Source organism: Pagrus major, chromosome 4 (assembly GCF_040436345.1).
Source record: "Pagrus major chromosome 4, Pma_NU_1.0".
NCBI classification, from domain to species: domain Eukaryota; kingdom Metazoa; phylum Chordata; class Actinopteri; order Spariformes; family Sparidae; genus Pagrus; species Pagrus major.
The window spans coordinates 6,582,861-6,602,193 of record NC_133218.1 but is presented as its reverse complement, the minus strand read 5'-3'; the positions used below and the strand labels follow the sequence as shown (position 1 = coordinate 6,602,193).

Here is a 19,333-nt window from a genome sequence, read left to right as displayed (position 1 = left end):
AGAAACTTTTATTCAGAAGGTTGTATTTTTCTGTTTAGTAAGGAAAAGAGGTGTAAAAAATATTTTTCATGAAATTTTGTGTTCGCATACTTGGGCTGTCGCGAATACCATTTTCTGAGTTCTGGAGCATTGGTAGTAATCAAGAGCAAATATTTGAAGCTTTGCTCTGAGGCAGGAGGGGGCTCCGAGCAAGACTCATGATAAAGTCAGCCAGACATTTCTACATTTTCAGCTGAGATGGATGACATAGTGCTGCTACATGTCTTTCTATTCAATTAAAGTCATTTTTTAAAGAATTCTACTACCCTACAATAATGTTTGAATTGTTACTTATTATGGAATAAAAAGACATTTTCTAAAACGTTTGGTGTGATTTATGCATGTTTGTAATACAGAGGGTTTTGGTTTAATGAAGTCCCATTAGCCCATGTGCACTTTTGTGACATAGTAACAGTTATTTTGCAGTTTGCCCCTACTGGTAGCCTACATTTAGCAAAATAATAAATAATAAATGTCCAAAATATAAATACAAATACCTACCCAACGAACAAATATCAGAGTAGTAGAATATTCAGGTCCAACCGTGTTGTTTACTTATTAAACTAAGTGGCAAACTTGGCACTCGCATACATTTCCCAAGTAAAACTACAGGGGGCTATACTGTCAGACAGGACGGGATGGGGCTAGCTGGTTAGCATGCTAACTTCAGCACACATCTTTGCAACTTGTCTTTGACACTGACCTTTTTTTTATGTTTTAAACAAAAATTCTGGCCATATCTTACAAATTGCCCCTTTATTGTTACCAACTAGAAAAAAACAGAACTAGTACCGAAGTATTTCATTAGTCTAATAACTTATCAAGCTGTACCTGGTTCAGCCTCAGATTTAGTCTCAGAGGGCTGCTCAGCCTTGGCCTCTGAACAGTCCTTGCTAGTCCCAGCTGTTGCTTCAGTGGCACAACAGGAATGAGACAATGAGATGGGGACGTGACAACATGTACATGCAGTGCAGTACACACACACTCACACAGACACACACAGCTGTCTGGTCATTATAACACTGAACACAGATGACTATGTCTTCATAGCATTAGTAAGCTTTGTTGTTTGTAATGGGCATTCAGTAGTAGCTGCGCAAAAGAGGGGGAAGGGGAGGGGGGTAAGTCAAGCATCTGCTCAATGCACACCTGTACAGTTACCATGCACTGCAATCCTGCAAACCAGCACTGCAATCCACCAGCCCAGTTACTCACAGCTGGCCTTAGTTGCTGGTGCCACAGTGCCCGACCCCTCTCCCCTTGAAACGGGAGGAGGGGGTCGTTTGGGGCGCTGGGTTTCAGTGGGGGTGGGAGTGGGGATTGGGGTGAGGATGCTCTGCTCAGGTCTTCCTGTCTCCTGAGACTCGTCTGGCCTGGCTGCCTCAAAATCAGCTGGCACTGGGACACAGGGCAGAGGGCACACTCACACAAGACACTACACAGCAGCGGCAGCAGCAGCATCTTAGGAGCATCAACAGGACAGGACTTGGTGTACTTCTATGTAACTATGTAGGAAAGCCTGAGGGATGGAAGCGTTGCCTCAGATCAGAGATAAGTCAGGAGGTAAAGAGTCAACAGATGGAGCAGAGGAAGACAAGGGCAAGAAAAGAGTATGGTGACAGACGACCAGGGAGGAAGACGAATGACAACAAAGACGATGGTGATGGAATTAAAAGTATTTGAATTAACTACAAATTAGTCATTTTACCTGGTGGAGCCTCGGGCCTCTTTGGCTTAATAACGACTTTGGCCCCTCCCCCAAAGACGGCGGCCCACACGCGGTTGTTGAGCGGATGTGCTGCCAGACGGAAGAGTTCATTGCTGCTGTGAGTGCCGAGGCCGTGGATGAGCAGTGCAAGATAAACAGCCACGACCGCTTCGCACAGCAGCACGTTGAGCCTCGGCTGGTCCTCCTCTCTGGCAGACGTCAACAGAGAAATCAGGGACGACACACCTGCAGAGAGAGGACACACACATACAAAACATGGCATTTGTGTAATTTACAAAAACTTCTGAAGCAGAACAAAACACTATCTTTGCACAATACACAACACATTTATGAAACATTCGCATGATGGCGTGATCAGTCTCTGTCTTTCCGTTTCCTTCCCAGAGGCCATGAAGCTCCTATTATAGAACACCATCTGCCTCTCTGCATAAACACAGACTGCCTGCTCTGCTCGGCCTCTCCCTCTGCTTTTCATATTCTCTCTCAATCATGTCTTTGATGCTCACACATATGCCATTTTCCCTTTCTATGCATTCTGTGAGGATTCTGGAATATGAGCTGACTCAGTTTCAAGGTATAACTGAATCTGGAGAAGCAGGCGCTTTGTTACCTGGCCACTGTGCAGGAGCAGAGTTGGGAGTTATGTGTTCTTCGATGCTTTCTGTGCGGAGTCGTTTCCTCTCACTGAGCAACAGGCCCTGGTACACCATCCCTGTAAACTGGTTGGTCTCTGCCTGGCTGCTGCAAAGCCAACAACAGAAAAGTAAACTGTTTAAATGTGTAAAAATGTGGGGAAATAATATCATTGGCTTTCTTTTCTGGGATGAAATGAAAAGACACAAAATCAGGGTGTAGTTAACTTAGCATCGAGGGACATTTTCCAGAAATGTTTAACTACTACTTTAACTTAAAATTGCTGTCTCGGAGAAAGAATTAGTGACTCTAAAAGTCAGACTACCCAACCTGTCTGAAGTTGGCGCACAAGCTTGACTGGGGGTCAAGGTTGAAAATAACATCTTTTCTTATCAATTTGGAATCTTGTAGCTTCCAGAGACTTGGATCACCCAGGATGAGCTGTATGGAGCCATTTTATGGTTTTCTTTTAGGCTGTTTTTCTACATTTTAAAATATTTTTTTTAAAAAGTCCCATCTACTTCAGCTGTTTAGGAGAATGCTGTAGCTCTGTTTTGCTGTGAAGCTCCAGGAATGATTTGTGAACTACAAAACTTCCCCCGACTTGGGGGTGAGTAGATAATGACTGAATTTTCATTTTTGGGTGAACTTTTCCTTTAAGGCATACAAAATCTTGCAGAGACTGTTGGACCTGTGGCCCAGTTACCTGTAGCTGTGGCTGTCACACAGTGCTTGATAGATGCAAGCAGACAGAGATGCTGCGAGTGTGTGCAGAGCATTCACCTGAGAGTGGAAGACAACATCAAAATGAAAGATTTCAGATGACTGCAGAATCTGTGCTTAGTCTATATAAAGTTAGATTCTTAGTTGAGTTCTGACCCGATCATCCATGAAGTCAGGATGCGGAGGAGTCTCCATGAGGGTGACGGTGTGGAGGATGTCGTGAATGTGGTTGCTGAGGTGAAGAACTGGATTAGCTATGACTGTCTTGGTGGTGGCGATGCAAGCAGACAGCAGAGGCAGAGTTGTGGGCAGAGGCAGAGGAGACTGCAGCTGCTTCACTGTGAGTTCCTACAGAGTCAAACAAGAAGTGAAGATTTGATTTTGCTCAAGAGAGATAGTTTCACATTAATCCAGAAGAAGCATATATGCATTCATGAGTGTCTGAGTGTGTATGTGTACCTGCTGGCTCTCCTGCAGAAGGAACAGAAGCTCCATGCGTACAGATGTCACTCCTCCACCCTTGGCTCCGTGCAGGCTGCAGTAGGACAGAAACACCCTCAGCAGGGCCTGGTTCTTCCTCAGCCATGCCTTGCGCCTCTCAGAGTGCTGCTGCTTGGCCTGAAGACGACGTCGTTCCATCTGGTGGCGCTCGTAGGCGCCGGCCTCGATACGCTCCAGGGCTTCATCTGATATGTCTACTGACGCTGTGCGCTCTCCCCAACGCTCCACCTCTGACTCCTCCTCCTTCCCCTCCACCTTTGTGTGAACAGAATTTATGGTGTATAACCATGATCAACCAGGGAGAAAGAATATAAAGCTTCATAGAATACATCAAATATTATCAAAGTGTACCTTGTAGTTACAGATCTTATGCATGGCTGCGATCTCTTTCTCCAGCCAACTGTAGAGCTGAAAGCGGAGCTTCCCTCCATCCACCTCGAAGCCTGTTGCCAGCGTACGCAGCTCTGTCATCAGGATCTTCAGACAGGCACGGAACTTCAGCTGCTCTGCTATCACGTCCACCTCTGACTCACCCTGAAAAATATAAGAGATATGAGAGTGGGTTTAAGGTGTAAGATATAGCCACCAGTTGAAGGTAGAAACCTTCTGCTGCTTAGTTAGCTTCAGCTTAGGGACCCTATTAGATGAATTAGACCTCGAACCACAGTTGGTTCAGGATATATTATTTCTACCTGTGAGTTCTCTCGCTGCAGTTTGGCTCCACCACCCTCTGAGCCTCCGTCTGCTTTGGTTTCAGTTTCTGGTTTCTTCATGGTCAGACCACCATCGTCATCCTCATCTTCATCATCATCATCCTTGTCTTCTCCCCAGTCCAGATTCAGTCCTTCATCCTCCACCTTGACAAGAGGCTGGCTCCAATCCAAACCCCCCGCACTGTCATTCCCTCCCCAGGCAGGAGCTGCTGCGGAGCCCCAGTCCAAACCTCCCTGCGTGCCATTTTCCAGAGGTTGGTTCGAATTCAAATTGGCCTTGGAGGAGGCTTTGCTGAGAGGTGAGGAGCCAGATTTTTTGGTAACTTTGGGAATCTTGGAGAGAACTTCGAGAGCCAGAACAGGACAGCCCACCTACAGAAGATTTAGAAACGATCAAAACCATGTCTTAACACTTTCGTGATTTACATTTTCTCAGGCTGTAGAGGGAGGTAGTCCCAAGTGCATCAAGAATTGTTTTGGAGTGAGCCGCCATATTATTGATGAGCTCACCTTGAAGTGTGCATTGGCAGTGGTGAAGAACAGTTTGCGCTCTATAAGGTTGATCTCATCTGCGCTGCTCTTCTCAGCAGTGAGGCCCACATTTGTTGCTGTGCCCTCTGGTTTTGCAAAGTGGCGACGGATGATCAAAGGGTGTGTCCTCAGGTAGTTATAGAAACTAAACACCACTGGGTTGCAAGATTTTACCATCACATCTAACAGAGAGATGAAGACAAAAAAAGAAAAATGCACATAATGAACAGAGCAAACAGGTTTTAGAGGATCTTGCTGACTGAAATGTTGAAACCAACTGACCAGGGTTCTCATCATCATCTTTGGGGATCCGCTCCAACAGTGTGTCCAGGGCTCGGGTGTAGTCCTTCATGATCCAGTAGGCTATGCTGCGCAGGAACGGGTCAGGGTGCAGCCTGGAACAGTGGTAACCACTTCCATCCTTGTTACAGCCCAGGACCTTCTCATAAAGGAGGCCTTGGCAGGTGGATGAGTTCTCAAAGTCAGCCTCATACAGTCTTGCTACTATCATGGCTAACTGGAGATCCTCCATCTTCTCCAACAACACCTACACAACACAGAGCAGCAGAGGAGAGGTGAGACTGGGTTCAAACTGCAGTTTAAATCAGTAAACGAAAACATAATAGAGAGAGCATTCATTCTTTTTGGACAGGAAAGCAAAGGCTTGTGTTTTCCGCCTCTTCACATTGTATCAGGGCGTTGTTTCATGACGTTTCAAAACCTGGTGACAACTTGTGGTGTTTCCATGGAGTGGTGGAAGAGAAACAGAGAAGCAGGTTGACAGTTGTCGGAGAGAGATTAAGAGAAATAATCAGAGTCTGTAGTTTTGAGCATTGTATTTTCTTGTCATGACCAAAGTGCATTTTGCAACACTTTCCCCTCTTATATTGTCTTTTTGTTGCCTTGATGGCAAAGAAAATATACTCAGCCGAGGAGATGGGAGTGTTAAGAAATATTTCAATATTTCATGTTTCTACATTTAGAAAACTTTTTTTATCTAGTATAATTAAAAAAGAAAAGAAAACATGGATGATTTATTTGTATTTTTTCTATTTATGACACAATTTCAGTGGTTTTATCAATTATTTATGGACTATCATAACCTGTTAGCTCAGGTTTTAGGGATATGTAGTATTTGAAAATACTCTAAGAAAGAGGTAGGCCCTGCAGATCATTTCTATTCTAAAAAGTGCAGAAATTTAAGACATGTATTATTTCCATTGAAACATGGAAGTGAAGCACTCAAAGCTCATGTTTCTGTTTCTGTTTCTTTTTCTTTAACTATCTGTATATTTTGACTGTGTGATATGAAAGCCCAGGCCAAGGAAAACTCTGCAGGCTTTTCAAGCATCTTATCAGTATAATTTAGACTTCTCTCATGTGATTTAAAGGCTGTGGAATACTCAGCTCTCTCAGCAACAGATATCTGCACTATTAGTGATGCACTGATTAAACTCTCATACAGACACATCTTCGTCCTCCATACTGTTTCCATAGAACAAAGCTATGCCAAGTTTCCACTGTGAGGGAAACGGAGTGCTGGAGCAGACTCAACACTTATAAGCCATGTCTGTGTATCTTGTGTGTTGCTGAGTGTAAAAGTGTGTGTGTTGTTCGCACCTCTATGGCGTCTTTGAGTGATCCAGCCAGTAGGAAGAAGGCAGCGGATTGTTCAAAGCGCTGCTTCCCCAGCAGGGAGAAAGCATTTTTCAGAGCTGCCTTTCGCCAGCGGTCTTCAGTGAAGTTGTTTTTGAAGAACTGAGTCATCTTCTCATCATGCTGAGACCTGAGAGAAGAAAAACCACACATCTCAGCATCCCATAAAGGTTATGTGAGAAACTTCAATTAAATTGGACAGCAGCTAAATTAAAAATAATGATGATACCTGAAGAGTCCCCACAGGACAGCTTTCTTCTTCATGGCCAAGTAGAACAGAGCAGCATCTAAAGGGTCATTGTGTCTCTGGAACGCAGCTTTACCTATCTGAATACACACAAACATTACAGTTACATAACAACGTGGAAATAAAATATTAAAACACTGCAAATCATCACACATGCCGGTGCACATGTTCATTTTATTTAGCTACTGTTAAAGACCCACTTACATTAGCTATTTGCTTTAATTTGCATTGATCTCTAAGATAATCATAGCTGCTTATCATCATGAATGCAGACTTCCTGTCGGAAATAAATTTCAGCTGGTTAGCACAGAGAAGAACTCATGTCTCCAGAGACAATAAATATCACACTGCACACTGCACTACGAATTTTGCAGTCAGAACAGTTAGGTTTGATGGCTGAACAACAGGAAGTGTACAAATGACCTGAATAAGCTGCTGTATTTTTAAATCGTATAATGTCTTTGTTTGGTTTGGACATGTTGCTTCGACTATTTCTAGAAGGTAGCTTATGTCAATGTTCTTACTGACTGCATTATACTGTAAGGTGTTGATGTTTTTGGAATCCAGGAAATCCTGGAAAACAGAAAATTAATATTCTAGCTTTACATAGCTGGTTTTAATAAAAGGACTGTTTTAAAGGATAGTATTGTATTGTCAGGTATACCCGTTTATGTCAACCAACCCATCCCCAGTGCTAAACTTTCTGCAACTGGTCCAAAATATAATCTAGCTACATCATCTTGTGGGGGAGTTCATGTTTCCAATTTTAAAAACAAACTCCTGTGAATCTGTTAAGCCCCTTTTACAAATGTACTGCCACCCAGAACCTTTCTGGACATTACCCAGAGAAAGTGTATGTGTGAATGTTAAAGTCGAAATCAGCTGGTCCCGACATTAAACAGATTTTGCCCTGCCAACTCCCTGTGAGTACAAAATCTATGCAATGCGTGTGGTATGTGTAAATAGAGCAAGTCATTGTCCGGAGAATTCACAGCAAGTGAATTAGCGGGTTGATGACGTTGCATGAAGTGTAGCTGCTTCTTATTCTTTTCACTCTTTCATTGATGTTGCAATTAAGTCCAAATACATGTAGTATTCATATAAAAAAACAGGCATCATTACATAAAAATTCCCTTCTCTCACCTGCATGTTAAACCCAGGTGCCACCCCTCCCCTACACCAAATGGAGTATTTATAGTAGGTGAGAATATGTCAGACAAAGACAATCTCCTGTTATGTGCTACATGTGTTCATATGAGCAAATGGTTTCAGTCTGAGTTTGTCCTGGTACCTTTTCCACCATTTTCCGCAGAGTGTTGATGTTGCGTATCCACCAACCCACTCCAACAGCTCTGAGCTCAGACCACTGTGGGTCGCCTCTCTGCATGGCTGGGATCATGTTCAGCAGCTCTTCTTCCGCCTCCGAGTGGAAGGCCCATGCAAAGTGGCATGTTGATAGGCCTGCCACAGAGAACGAGGGAGATTAATTTGTAAGATAAAATGCTCAACATCTCATAACCAGTAAGTGACAGTATATTGGTGTTACTGTCATACAGTACAAAACAGCTTTTAATGCGTTTCTAAGCAGTGTGTTTTACCCTGGTGGAGCAGCTGCATGCGGTAGAGTGGGGGCAGAGAGGTGAGCAGGCAGGTGTGAAGACGCATGGCCAGCAGGTACCTCAGTCCACACTCATCGAGAGCCTCAGCACCTACACAAACACAACACCAGGGAGCTGTCAGCTTTGTCATTGTTCTTCCAACGACCAGTTTATTAAAATGGCAGCCAGAGAGCCAAGTCCTTTAAACCTCCAGGATCATTTCAGTTCATGCGATGCTTTCAGAGACAGCAGTGTCTCTTGTCCCTGAACCTTCTTACCCTCTCTGTGCTTACTTATCCCTGGAACAACCTGCTAATGTCTTCCTCTCAAAAGACTAAATAAATAGGATGGAAAATTGAAGAAATAAGACAAAGATAATGGAAAAAGTGCAGCGTCTGTTCACATATAGTTAAAGAGGACAGTGTATGCACTGTTGTTTATGTTAATGAAGATTTGATGGCTGGAGATTAACCTTATCCAGGAACACACAATCAAGAAAAATTATGCTTAGCTTTTATGTCTATAACCTTAAGTCAACATTAATAAAATATTATCTCTTACCAAGGCTAACAGTCAGTGAACTGGTAGACAATGAGGGGGAGGAACACCCCAAAGGAAGGTATGCAGGTATGTGTGCATCATGTATCTTAAATAATAAGTTCATAATCAAAATAAGGCGAGACTGTCATCAACAAAGGAAAAATGTGTGTGTTGTCACGTGTCCTCATCCCTGAAATATCAGAGCTACAGAATTAGGACTCTGCAGCTGGTCAGTTGTCTGGGATACTTCAGTGGGTAAATGGAAACAACTCTAAATATAAGAGCTTTGGTGGCCTCCGGTGTCTGTCACATGGATGCTAGCATTAAAATTATTTTTTTAAGTATGGCAAAATGGCTAAAAAATGATTTAAAACAACCAGGTGTGTCTACTCCAGATAAAGGAGAAGAGCTCAGCAAACTGTTATATTTAGTTAGGTAAATGAAATACTGAGAGATTTATTTTGCGAGTTGAAAAGGTGTATAATAGAAAGAAAACTGTGAGAAAAATTAAATGGAAGCAGGGTGCTAAAAATGTACCTTTTTGTCCACCATCCAAATGGCTACAGAATATTCAAATTGTATCAGCCATTCTGCTACTAACTGTAATCCCTGATCAGACGTAACCTAAAGCTATTGAAGAGAGTTTAATGTATTTGAGTGCTGTGTTACAATATAAGGCAGAATGTATTTTAATGTGATGACTCATGTTCAAGGAAAACAGACACAACAGTCTCTTCCCCCAGTAAACCTTTGGGCAACATGTTATATTTACTCTATGTTATATAAGCGTCTGAACATATGATACATATCATACATAACATAATCGTATATACAAACCTGTGTACTGCTGATCAGTGGAGCTGGTGACCTCAGCACTGGTGGTTGCAACGGTATCAGCCAAGGCTACCAAGAACATCTGCTCCAGTCTGGTCAGTCCTGGGAGGCTGGAGTGCATGAGGTGACTGGATAATACCTGGACACACAAAGGAAGACAGTGATGAAGGAGAGCAACAAGAAAATCAGAATAACAGGCAGAACATTTGCAAAAACTAAATAAACATAAAATAAACAGATCAGTTTCCTTCAGTGCATCTTTGCTCATGCTCAGCAAACCTTACCAAAACTCAAGAAGTTGCCCTGTTTAAAATGTAAATGTGATGCACATGTTTACGTCCATTATCTATCTTCCCTCTTCAGTTTAACATAAATAACTAACTAATAATAATAGTGCAATTTCCCTTTTTCGGAGCCCCTTTTCAACTATACATTAATACCTGCGCATGCTCTGGTCCAAAGTAGGTAGGTCCATATTGAGAGAGGTTGATAACTCGAGACTTCTTCTCTGGTTTGTCGGTGGCAAAGTTCATGAAGTCATCTGTGGTAACTGTTGGCACCTGTTAACACAGGAGAAAAGGAGTTACAAGTATCAGTGGACTACAAATTTAACAACTACATCAGAGCCCTCCTAACTCTACTTACCTGGAAGAGGTCAGAGTACTGGTCATCTGAGGACTTGTGGGCTCCCTCACCATCTGCCACCTTCGTCCCCTTCACAGCCTCCTCCGCTCCCTTGTACGAGGTGTCCAGGTCAGCCAACATGAGGGAGTAGAGGGGCAACGGAGGGATGGAGTTGATCTCTGTGTAGTCCCTGCCTCCATCGCGGCCAGCCACAATGGTGTCTTTTGCTGTGCTGCCAGTCACACTGATGGTCCGGGACAGATGTCTCCTGGCTCCGCCCTCACCTGCCTCCACATCCCTCACCACGGCAACTTCGCCAGCGATACACTTCACCAGGTGAGCGAGGATGGCCTGAAATAGAGAACAGCAGTGAGTTACAGATATTCCGTTTACTGTCATTGAGGAGGAAAGAAACTATATTATAATATTCAAATTTAATAAGCTGAAATCAGAGAATTTTTAGCCTTTTTTGGTTAAAAATGTAGTCAAACTATTTGATTATAAAAACAGCTGGCGATTAATTTGATAATTGACAACTAATCGACTCACTGATTAATTGTCTTAGCTCTACCCTATTTATTAGGCAGTGTCTGTTATGGAGGACTGAAACTGTCAAAATAAAAATGAAATATAAATAAATGGTTCAATAAATTAATTAATATGCCATTAAATACACCAAAAATAATATTAAATACAAAGGCAGGCATTAATGTATTTATAAAATGTGACTTAAATTGATATTTCAGCTTATTTTGCTTCTGTATTTATTTAACATTGTTAAATATGAACACATTTTTATATATTAACTTGTTCATTTTTAAATGTATTTATTAACTTTTTTATTTCTGGATTTATTTCTGTGTTATTACCGCTACATTTCCCCCCTATTTATTTCCACAAACATTTCCTTTTCATTATGCAAATTAGTGGGCTGTCAATCAAAGTGTGTCACAGGTTCAACTTTTCGACTAATGGTTGACTGCTAGTGTCAGTCCTCCATATCTGTGGCCATCTGTCTTTTCTGATACTGTTAGGCTCACTGTTCTCCAGCCTTCTAGAGATTTTAACAGCTTATCTTTAAATAAATAATGAGAACGTCAAATGACCATTCGCTTATTCCAGTTGTGTCACTGAATGAAGAGGGAACAGACTCACCTTGGCACGGCGAACCTTGCCCAGGTCCATGAGCTCCAGCAACTGTGTGGGATGGTACTGGGGTAGAGTTGGGGAGAGGGAGTGAGCCGCCTCAAACAGTCCTCCTTCCTGAAGTCCTGCTGGAGCACGAAGGGCCTCATCCACCGCGGCACTCCCTTCAAACACACTCTTAGACCTGGCTCTACCTTCAAAGGCCGAGGAGGAAACTGCGGTTTGACCTCCAGCGATGTCTGCGGATGAGAGGTTGCCCTCATCTCCCTCACCAAGCTTCTTGTCCTGGTGCCACTGGGCATACACGTGCATCTCACAGTCCATGCCCACCACCAGGATGCCGTCTCTCACCCAGGACAGGGAGACTGGCAGAGACGGTGTTCCATCCACGGAGGACAGGAGGTCCACGGACCGAAGCAGGATCCAGCGTGAGCGGATCCCCTGCTTGATACTGCCCCCTAGAGGAAGGGTGATGACAGCCACCCCCTCCTTGCTGCTGGTCTGCTCGTTCACCATCCCAGAGATCCGACCATACATGAGAATGTTGGATCCAACTCCTACGGTGAGGATGTGAGATCCGTCTTCCTTTGACAGCCAGTCCAGGTGGACATAGTGCTTGATGTTGGGGGAGCTGTGGTCTCTGGTCATGTAGAGGTCAGATCTGGCAAGGAGAAAATGATTATGAGACACCCATTCTGTTAAACATGTAGTGGCTGACAGAATATGATACAAACACACAAGCAGTGCACTCCTGACCTGCTGTACACAAAGAGATTGGAGTCCACACTGACTCTTGGATCCAGGGTCGACGAGGGTCTGGTGAAATCGTCCAGGTGGAGAGTTTGCTCTAAAACCCACTCTGAGCCACCAGTGGACTCACACTCATAGATGGACACGTGCATGGAGAAGTCCTCTCCGGAACCCAGCAGCTGAGGACAAGATGAGCAGCTTTCTTACTATGTCTGTTTTCTTAGACTATATGTCATCTGTAGATACTAAAGATCAGACTTATCAACTGGTGGCACATGGACTGAATGCGGCTCTTTGATCATTAGATTAGTAGGCTGATTGACCCATTCATTAGTTCTGTCTGTTGCACAGCAGAGAAATCCTCTTATTAGTTTTAACCCAGGCTTTTTAAGCAAGGTGAATTTAGGAGAGCCAAACTAACAACCTACTTATAAGATTAAAATGGTGCATTGTTTTTTCTGCACTTTTGTACACATAATGATTCTTTTTCAGTAGTAAAAACTAATAAACAAAGTGGAGAAAATATAAAAAGTGCATTGTTTCATCACATTTAAATTGTTAGCTATGCAGGTAAGACAAAGTAATAAATGTTAAACACCTTGCCACCTTCTATAAAAGTAATTACATGAGCTTGCTGTAGACACTGTGAATTCAGCTCCACATACTTCAAACATAGAGCAACTACACAATGCTCGATTCACTTCTTCTTAGGGCTGAACAATTAATAGAAATATTTACTTAAATCCCAATATGGTAGAGTTGAGTGCAATATCCAGATCGCAAAGACTGCATTTTTTTTAGAAAGGTAAAAAAAACAGCATTATAATGAAGTATTGGTGCAGAGATGTCATGTCCTACACATATTGTTCTCCAGATGTAAGTAAACATGTTTGTTTGGTACAGACCACAACAAATGTCACATCATCATGATTTTACAAGTCTTTTCCATGAAAATTAAAATTGTTTTGCAAAAAGGATGCCTTTCACTGATTGTGCATCATGTTACAATCTTAATATCTGTAAGAATAATCACAATATGATTTGTTTTACCATTACCTTCAGCCCTACTTTTCACCAATCCCCAATGACTGTTTTCAAATGCACCGCAATGTATAATGTATATGTTTATCTGATCTAGTTCCTCCCAAACCATTTTCTCCTTTACATAAATATGTATTAATATGCTGATATATGGAATTGTTATCTAGTTTTGGAGGATCCAGGCTACACAGCCAAATTATGTTTATTCACTGCATTTACATTTTTATTGCAATTTTCCACCTCAAGTTGATTGCCACAGTTAAATAAATTCCCACACCTCTATAGGTCTCTGGTGCATCAAACTGAAAACAGCATTACAAAGCCACATTCCAATTTCCTACCTGTCCTTGTCGTGGCTTTTTAAAGGCCACCGCTAGCCTGCCGATGTAGGAGCAGGACACGGCTACAGGCCGTCCAGACACAGCCACAGCGCTGTTGTTGTCTTCCTCTTCGTTCATCAGGGCCCAGGGCTCCCAGCGGTACACCCGGTTGTCCTGGTCTTCTTCGCTATACCCGTCATCACACTCTACCGCACAGTGCCAGAAGCGCACGCGAGAGTCAGAGCAGGTGGTAACAATCAGGTAGGGAGCCAGGCACACAGGGTAGATAGAGGAGGAACTCAGATGACCTGGCAGAGAGGAGAGGCAGGACGAGGAATTAGAAAAATCCAAGCAGGTTACTGCAAAGCATGTAAACCTGTTCTGTGATTTCTTGCGTTAACCTAATTTCTTGGTCTCTTGCTTTCTACATAACGTGTGGCAAAAAGATTTTCCATGTACTTCTTGGACTCTGCCTGACCTCACTAACAGATGGAAGCCCCTTTCACATGTCTCATTTTATTTCTGAACCAAATGCATCCTAAAATAAAGACAGACCTTTTCAGGGCTTGGCCACCTACTCAACCATGGGAAAAAAACAGTCTAACAAAAAGATGGTGTGAGTCATTTGTGTGAAAACCATCCCCACCTGCAGAGGGGGTGGCCCTGGTAACCTCGACCCCGTGAGGCAGGTCGAGCCTCTTGCTGTACACCAGCTTGGAGCTGAGGATGAGTTTGCTTGCTGACTGTAAGTTGGCTGTCGAGGCTGACCGTGGAAGGGGTCTGATAGGAGAGGTCTCCGGGGATGAGTCGGCATTCATAGCTTGATTGGGAACCATTAGCTGGCTTTGGAAACTGTAGTCTGGGCTCGGCTCATCATCTGGACACAGAGACACAGGGAATATAACAGATGTAGAGGCAGTTTTGTAGATATAATGGTAGGCTTTTACTTCCAATTATGTCAATAACTGCTTAGCTGTGTGTACCCAACACTTACCAACACAAGCCTGCACAGACTTGAGGTGCAGGTGCCACATCTGCAGCACAGAGTTCCTGTTGAGATCCTTTTCTATCACCACCAGGAAGAACTTCTCAGAGAATGGGGCAGGTTGATAATCTGGATATAGATATTACATTATTATCTTCTTCTATTGACAGTAAGGTTTGAGAAAATATTAGGAAACAGATCTTAACATAGTTTTAATTTGATCATATGCTTTACCTTCACCAGATGGGAAGGCCGGTGTGAATGCTTCTTGCTCTTTCTGAGGCTTGTAACCGAGAATGAAGTCCTCTTGGAAGACATGCAGCAGCTGGGTGTTGGCGCCACACTGGATGCACATGGAAACAGCATCACACAGGTTACTAAAGGTCTATTGATCAGATGGTTTCAGGATTTTTGTGCCCTGAATTTCTGTCCATCACTGCCCCAAGGAGGGTGTGATAAACACAGAGCAGCTGCTCACCTGGTTTGTTATGGCGTCCAACTCTATGATACATCCGGGTCTGGCAGTGGACTGCTGGCTGACGATGTTAAACACTTCGCCAACCAGTTTCTAAACAGAGACACACGTGAAAAATGGTTAACTATCCATTTAGTTTAATTTTCAAATAAAGGCAGCATTCAAAGGAAATTATTAAAAAAGCTCACAGGTGTTGAAAAGATGGCATGTAACAAGACTTTCATATCTGAATGATGTGGTTAAATAAGATTTGTAATGTAGTTGTTTTAGACTCGTCAGCCTCAAATATGCCTGCTCATTAGCCTACTTTGGACTGGAATCCTGGTCCTCTGTGATAAAAGCTTTAAAAGATCCCCAGTGTGAGACATGAGGACCCAGATACACAAAATTCACTGAACAGAGACTCTAAACAAAGACTTTCACATCCAAATGAGCAATAACATTTTTCGTGTGTAGTGCCGTGCGAGTGTGTTCACTTACAGACGTTTCAGGATCTGACAGCTCATCCAGGAGTTTTCTGGCATCCACCACAGCTTGATAGAGGCGCAAGTTTTTCCCATCTGATGCCACGAAGCAGGCGCTGGCACTGTTACAGTAAGTTCCTGAGGGACACAACACAGAGTTCATAGGGAAGTCCTGCAGTGCCAACTCATGCAATTATTACTATTTTATCAACACATATTGATCCAAAGACATTTATTAAATATTTGGTATTTTTATTACAAAGTTGGACAATACTCATAAACTGAACTATGTGCCTTTACTAATACAAAACTCAAAATTACTTTTAGGGATTAAGTTCCTTCCTCAGGCAGCATGGAGACTAAATCCATGTTGGATCTTAATTGGAAAATTATATAATGCTGCTTTCATAGTTAAGTCATTAAAATATGTTTATATCCTGGAAGGCATAATGGCCATTGAGGAAATACTGTACTCAATTTTTTTGTGCAAATCTAGTCTGGCATTGCCAGACCAATCATCATTCTGCTACAGGGGAAAAAATGCTCTGACTTGTTTGTATTCTTGGAACCAATCACAACCGTCTTGGGCGGCACTAAACAGCACCCTTGCAAAATAGTGTTGGGTGGAACCTGTTTTGTCCATGGATAGGCCAGCCCAGGCTTTAAAATGGCTAAACTCCCCTAAAGAAATGGTACAAGCTGCTTTTTATTATGTTTATTATGGGTTAGGGTAGCTTGCAATTTTCAGCATGTAGGTTGCTAGCCTGGAGGTTGTTGTTTTTGTTTCCTGTATAAACAGGGATTTAAAAAACAGTAACATGCAGGTAGTGGAAGCGTGGAGATGGCCAGCTAGATCAAACAGTCTGCATCTGGTGAGTCGGACTAGTGCAAATCCATTTTAGCGGCCGTGATGCCATTGTGTACTGTATATACATTTAGCATAGTCTTGTACTGACATATAGCAATCCAGATATTTTGCTGTATGAGATAAAGCAGAGGCTCATATGATTCAAACTTCCACTTCTACATTAAAGTCCTTGTTAAAGGTGCAATATGTAAGAACTTTAACATTCAAAAATGTACTAAAATTATCAATAGAATGAGAATAACAGTTCTGACCTTATCACATCTATCTACTGTGTTACAATGATATATACTGCAGTTATCATGTTAAGCAGCTAGCCTAAACAATTACCCTCCCATGGCCCTCCAAATGCGCAGTCCAGACTGCTAAGTTCACGGCTCACTGAGCTAATTAGTTAACGGCAGCATCAGTTAGCAGCCATTAGCAGTGACTCCAGCAATCTTTTTTTAATTCAACAGGTGGTCAATTCTTCTATATTGCACCTTTAAGTTCTCGATAATTATTTTCACCTGACAACAATGTTTCTGCCGTGTCCTTCATCACTGAGGTTAAAATTTCCACAATATTAAAAATGCATGGTGTGTTTACCGAGTACAGAGCTGGGAATGAGGGTAGGTAGCCAGGCGACATTGCTGAAGGCAGAGGTGTGCAGAGAGTTGATACGGGCCAGTTCAGAGACCCCTCCGGTCCAGGACAGGGGTCCAATGTGGTCCACCCTCCACAAGATCAGTTCACTATAGATGGCGTTGGGGTCATGAAAGGTCCTTGTTGCTGCATTACGAAGCTGCTTCCTGCTAATGGAAAAGTAACGCATCATTAGAACTGCTTCATGGAGAGGCCAACAAGACCATTGCAACAGTATGAACGTGTGTCAGTGAGTGCATTTCATTCATGTGCCCCTTGCTATCTATTCCTTAACCTTTGCTTTCTGCCTTCCCTGCTCTATACCTGGGAAGTCCCTTTGGTAGGGGAAAAGTAGGAGGCTGCTCTCCTTCCAGGCTGCCAGGGGCTGAGGGCGGGGTGAGTAGTGCGTTATGATGAGAGGAGGTCAGCAGCAGCGGCAGCACAGTGTGGCAGGCTTGGTCATTGAGATGGAAGCGGTGGCCGCAGTACCGGAACTTGTGAGAGACGGTCAATACATTGGAGAAGGCAGAACGCTCAGCAAATGTCACGGCCCACTGAAGACAGAGGCAAACAAAAAATTAAGTTAAGTGTTTGGGAACACCTTGATCAACAGAAGTCATTTAAAAACATGAAAAAAAATTGCAACAAGCTCTCAAATGTGTTCCTAACAACCTTTTACCTGGTTGAGAGATCCATCGACATGCTTGGAGACCATCATGACAGCAGGACATATGCCAGGACGTGGGTTGGGGGAGGAGGCCAGGGCGGGTGAACCCAGGCCAAGTGAGGCTGAAGCAGAGTGGGAGACACGTTGAACCATCCTCCCCTGCTCCCCTGCTCCGCCACTCTCACTTTCAGTCAAAGTGAAGGAGTACATCAGGATGTTTTTACTCAGTGAGTTGGCATCACCTGTAGGAAACGCCACTGGAATGCGGGAGGAGAAGGACACCTGTGGGAGAGACAGAGGGAAATATGAGGAACAAAGGCACACATTCTCCAAGGAAGTCCATACATATTGTGACCGAAAAAGCAATTCATACCAATTTGACACCAAATAGTTCATCAAAAGCAACATTAACAATATGCTAAATTTTTCTATGATGTATTTTTTTATTTTACTAAACCATTGATTTTTATATAAGATATTAGTGACTGTTGCTGTTTTTATGATGCCATATTTAAGATATTTATTTTTTGTTACTTTAGCACTTTCATCCCAACCTTTTATTATTACAGACACACCTATTCACTGTTCTTATGTCATGTATTTTAACCCATGCCAGAGGTAGTTCTTTAGCATATGCCTGTTTGTATGAACTGTCTTTACAATGTCCTTTTGTTTTATTTGTAATTTTTTAAGTTTTGCTTTGGAAGCCACAGACAAATTTCCATGTGAGTGGACAAAAAAGATTTCTACGTATACTATTTCACTTGCTAGTTTCTGTTTACAACTAAACCATAAACACACAGATCTTATTGCTTATTACAGTACATGCATACTGTTCACTATCAATTTCTACAGTATACTGTATACTGTCTTATTATACAATGCCAAAGTGTGTGTTCACTTACTATGGTCTGATTGATAAAGCTATATTTCTGCATACAGTACTGTATCAGTGAAGCGTATGCAAAGTAATCACAATGAATAAGGAACAGTGAAATTTCATGCAAACTTCATTGTAGAGATGTTCTTAGCTGATCTCATCCAGGTTGATTCAGGCACATTTTACAGGATTGGCTTCAGCTAAAAGAGGCCAATCAAATTTTGAACATTCTTTGCTCTGTTTTGTCCTCTTCAGCCTGCTTGTGTTGCAGCACAGTTCTCATTTAGGACAGCTGGGCTGTACAGTGTGAGCATCTCGCTGCATACCAAAGGGAAAATTTGAGTGTGTGAACGTGAAAAATTATTTGGGCGCAGCAATGAGAATTCAGATTCTGAGGTTACACAGACACACAGAAATAACGTTGACACCACCTAATCTGTCCTTCCTCTACTACATACAGTATACACATCATTTGGGTAGTGGCTTCTCATTTTTATCCCACGCTAACCATCGCTTTCATCAGTTAAAACTCACATACAACATCAAGAGCGCATCACACCTGTTGTCACTAATTAACGTCAATTCTGTGAGCAACTAGATGACAGGTAAAAATGTAATTTGGTGTTTCTGTTGTCTGGTTGAAGTGTTCAGCCTACAATTTTAACTGAAACACCTCTAACTCTTCTAGCTGATCACATTATGTCAATTTCTTCTCCAATTTAAATATGGCATTAATATCACATCAATA

The 19,333-nt window shown here is 42.6% G+C and overlaps 1 protein-coding gene across 3 annotated transcripts in view; it reads right to left on the bottom strand.

The window, feature by feature from the left end:
• dmxl2 (Dmx-like 2) overlaps positions 1–19,333 on the bottom strand; it is a 50,986-nt gene that overhangs the window by 14,327 nt on the left and 17,326 nt on the right. For 2 of the 3 annotated variants that reach the window (XM_073464340.1, XM_073464342.1), the window contains exons 12-38: positions 17,718–17,987; positions 17,363–17,592; positions 17,003–17,208; positions 15,566–15,687; positions 15,089–15,178; positions 14,845–14,953; positions 14,620–14,739; positions 14,272–14,502; positions 13,647–13,933; positions 12,271–12,443; positions 11,524–12,175; positions 10,390–10,719; positions 10,185–10,304; positions 9,748–9,883; positions 8,371–8,481; positions 8,064–8,233; positions 6,755–6,852; positions 6,490–6,655; positions 5,152–5,416; positions 4,849–5,051; positions 4,318–4,710; positions 3,977–4,159; positions 3,584–3,880; positions 3,281–3,472; positions 3,108–3,184; positions 2,379–2,509; positions 1,748–1,993 (exon numbers count right to left, since the gene is read on the bottom strand). In XM_073464340.1, coding sequence (XP_073320441.1) covers positions 1,748–1,993; positions 2,379–2,509; positions 3,108–3,184; positions 3,281–3,472; positions 3,584–3,880; positions 3,977–4,159; positions 4,318–4,710; positions 4,849–5,051; positions 5,152–5,416; positions 6,490–6,655; positions 6,755–6,852; positions 8,064–8,233; positions 8,371–8,481; positions 9,748–9,883; positions 10,185–10,304; positions 10,390–10,719; positions 11,524–12,175; positions 12,271–12,443; positions 13,647–13,933; positions 14,272–14,502; positions 14,620–14,739; positions 14,845–14,953; positions 15,089–15,178; positions 15,566–15,687; positions 17,003–17,208; positions 17,363–17,592; positions 17,718–17,987 — 5,608 coding nt within the window. The remainder of the gene's footprint in view (positions 1–1,747; positions 1,994–2,378; positions 2,510–3,107; positions 3,185–3,280; positions 3,473–3,583; positions 3,881–3,976; positions 4,160–4,317; positions 4,711–4,848; positions 5,052–5,151; positions 5,417–6,489; positions 6,656–6,754; positions 6,853–8,063; positions 8,234–8,370; positions 8,482–9,747; positions 9,884–10,184; positions 10,305–10,389; positions 10,720–11,523; positions 12,176–12,270; positions 12,444–13,646; positions 13,934–14,271; positions 14,503–14,619; positions 14,740–14,844; positions 14,954–15,088; positions 15,179–15,565; positions 15,688–17,002; positions 17,209–17,362; positions 17,593–17,717; positions 17,988–19,333) is intronic. The other variant, XM_073464341.1, reaches the window with a different exon arrangement.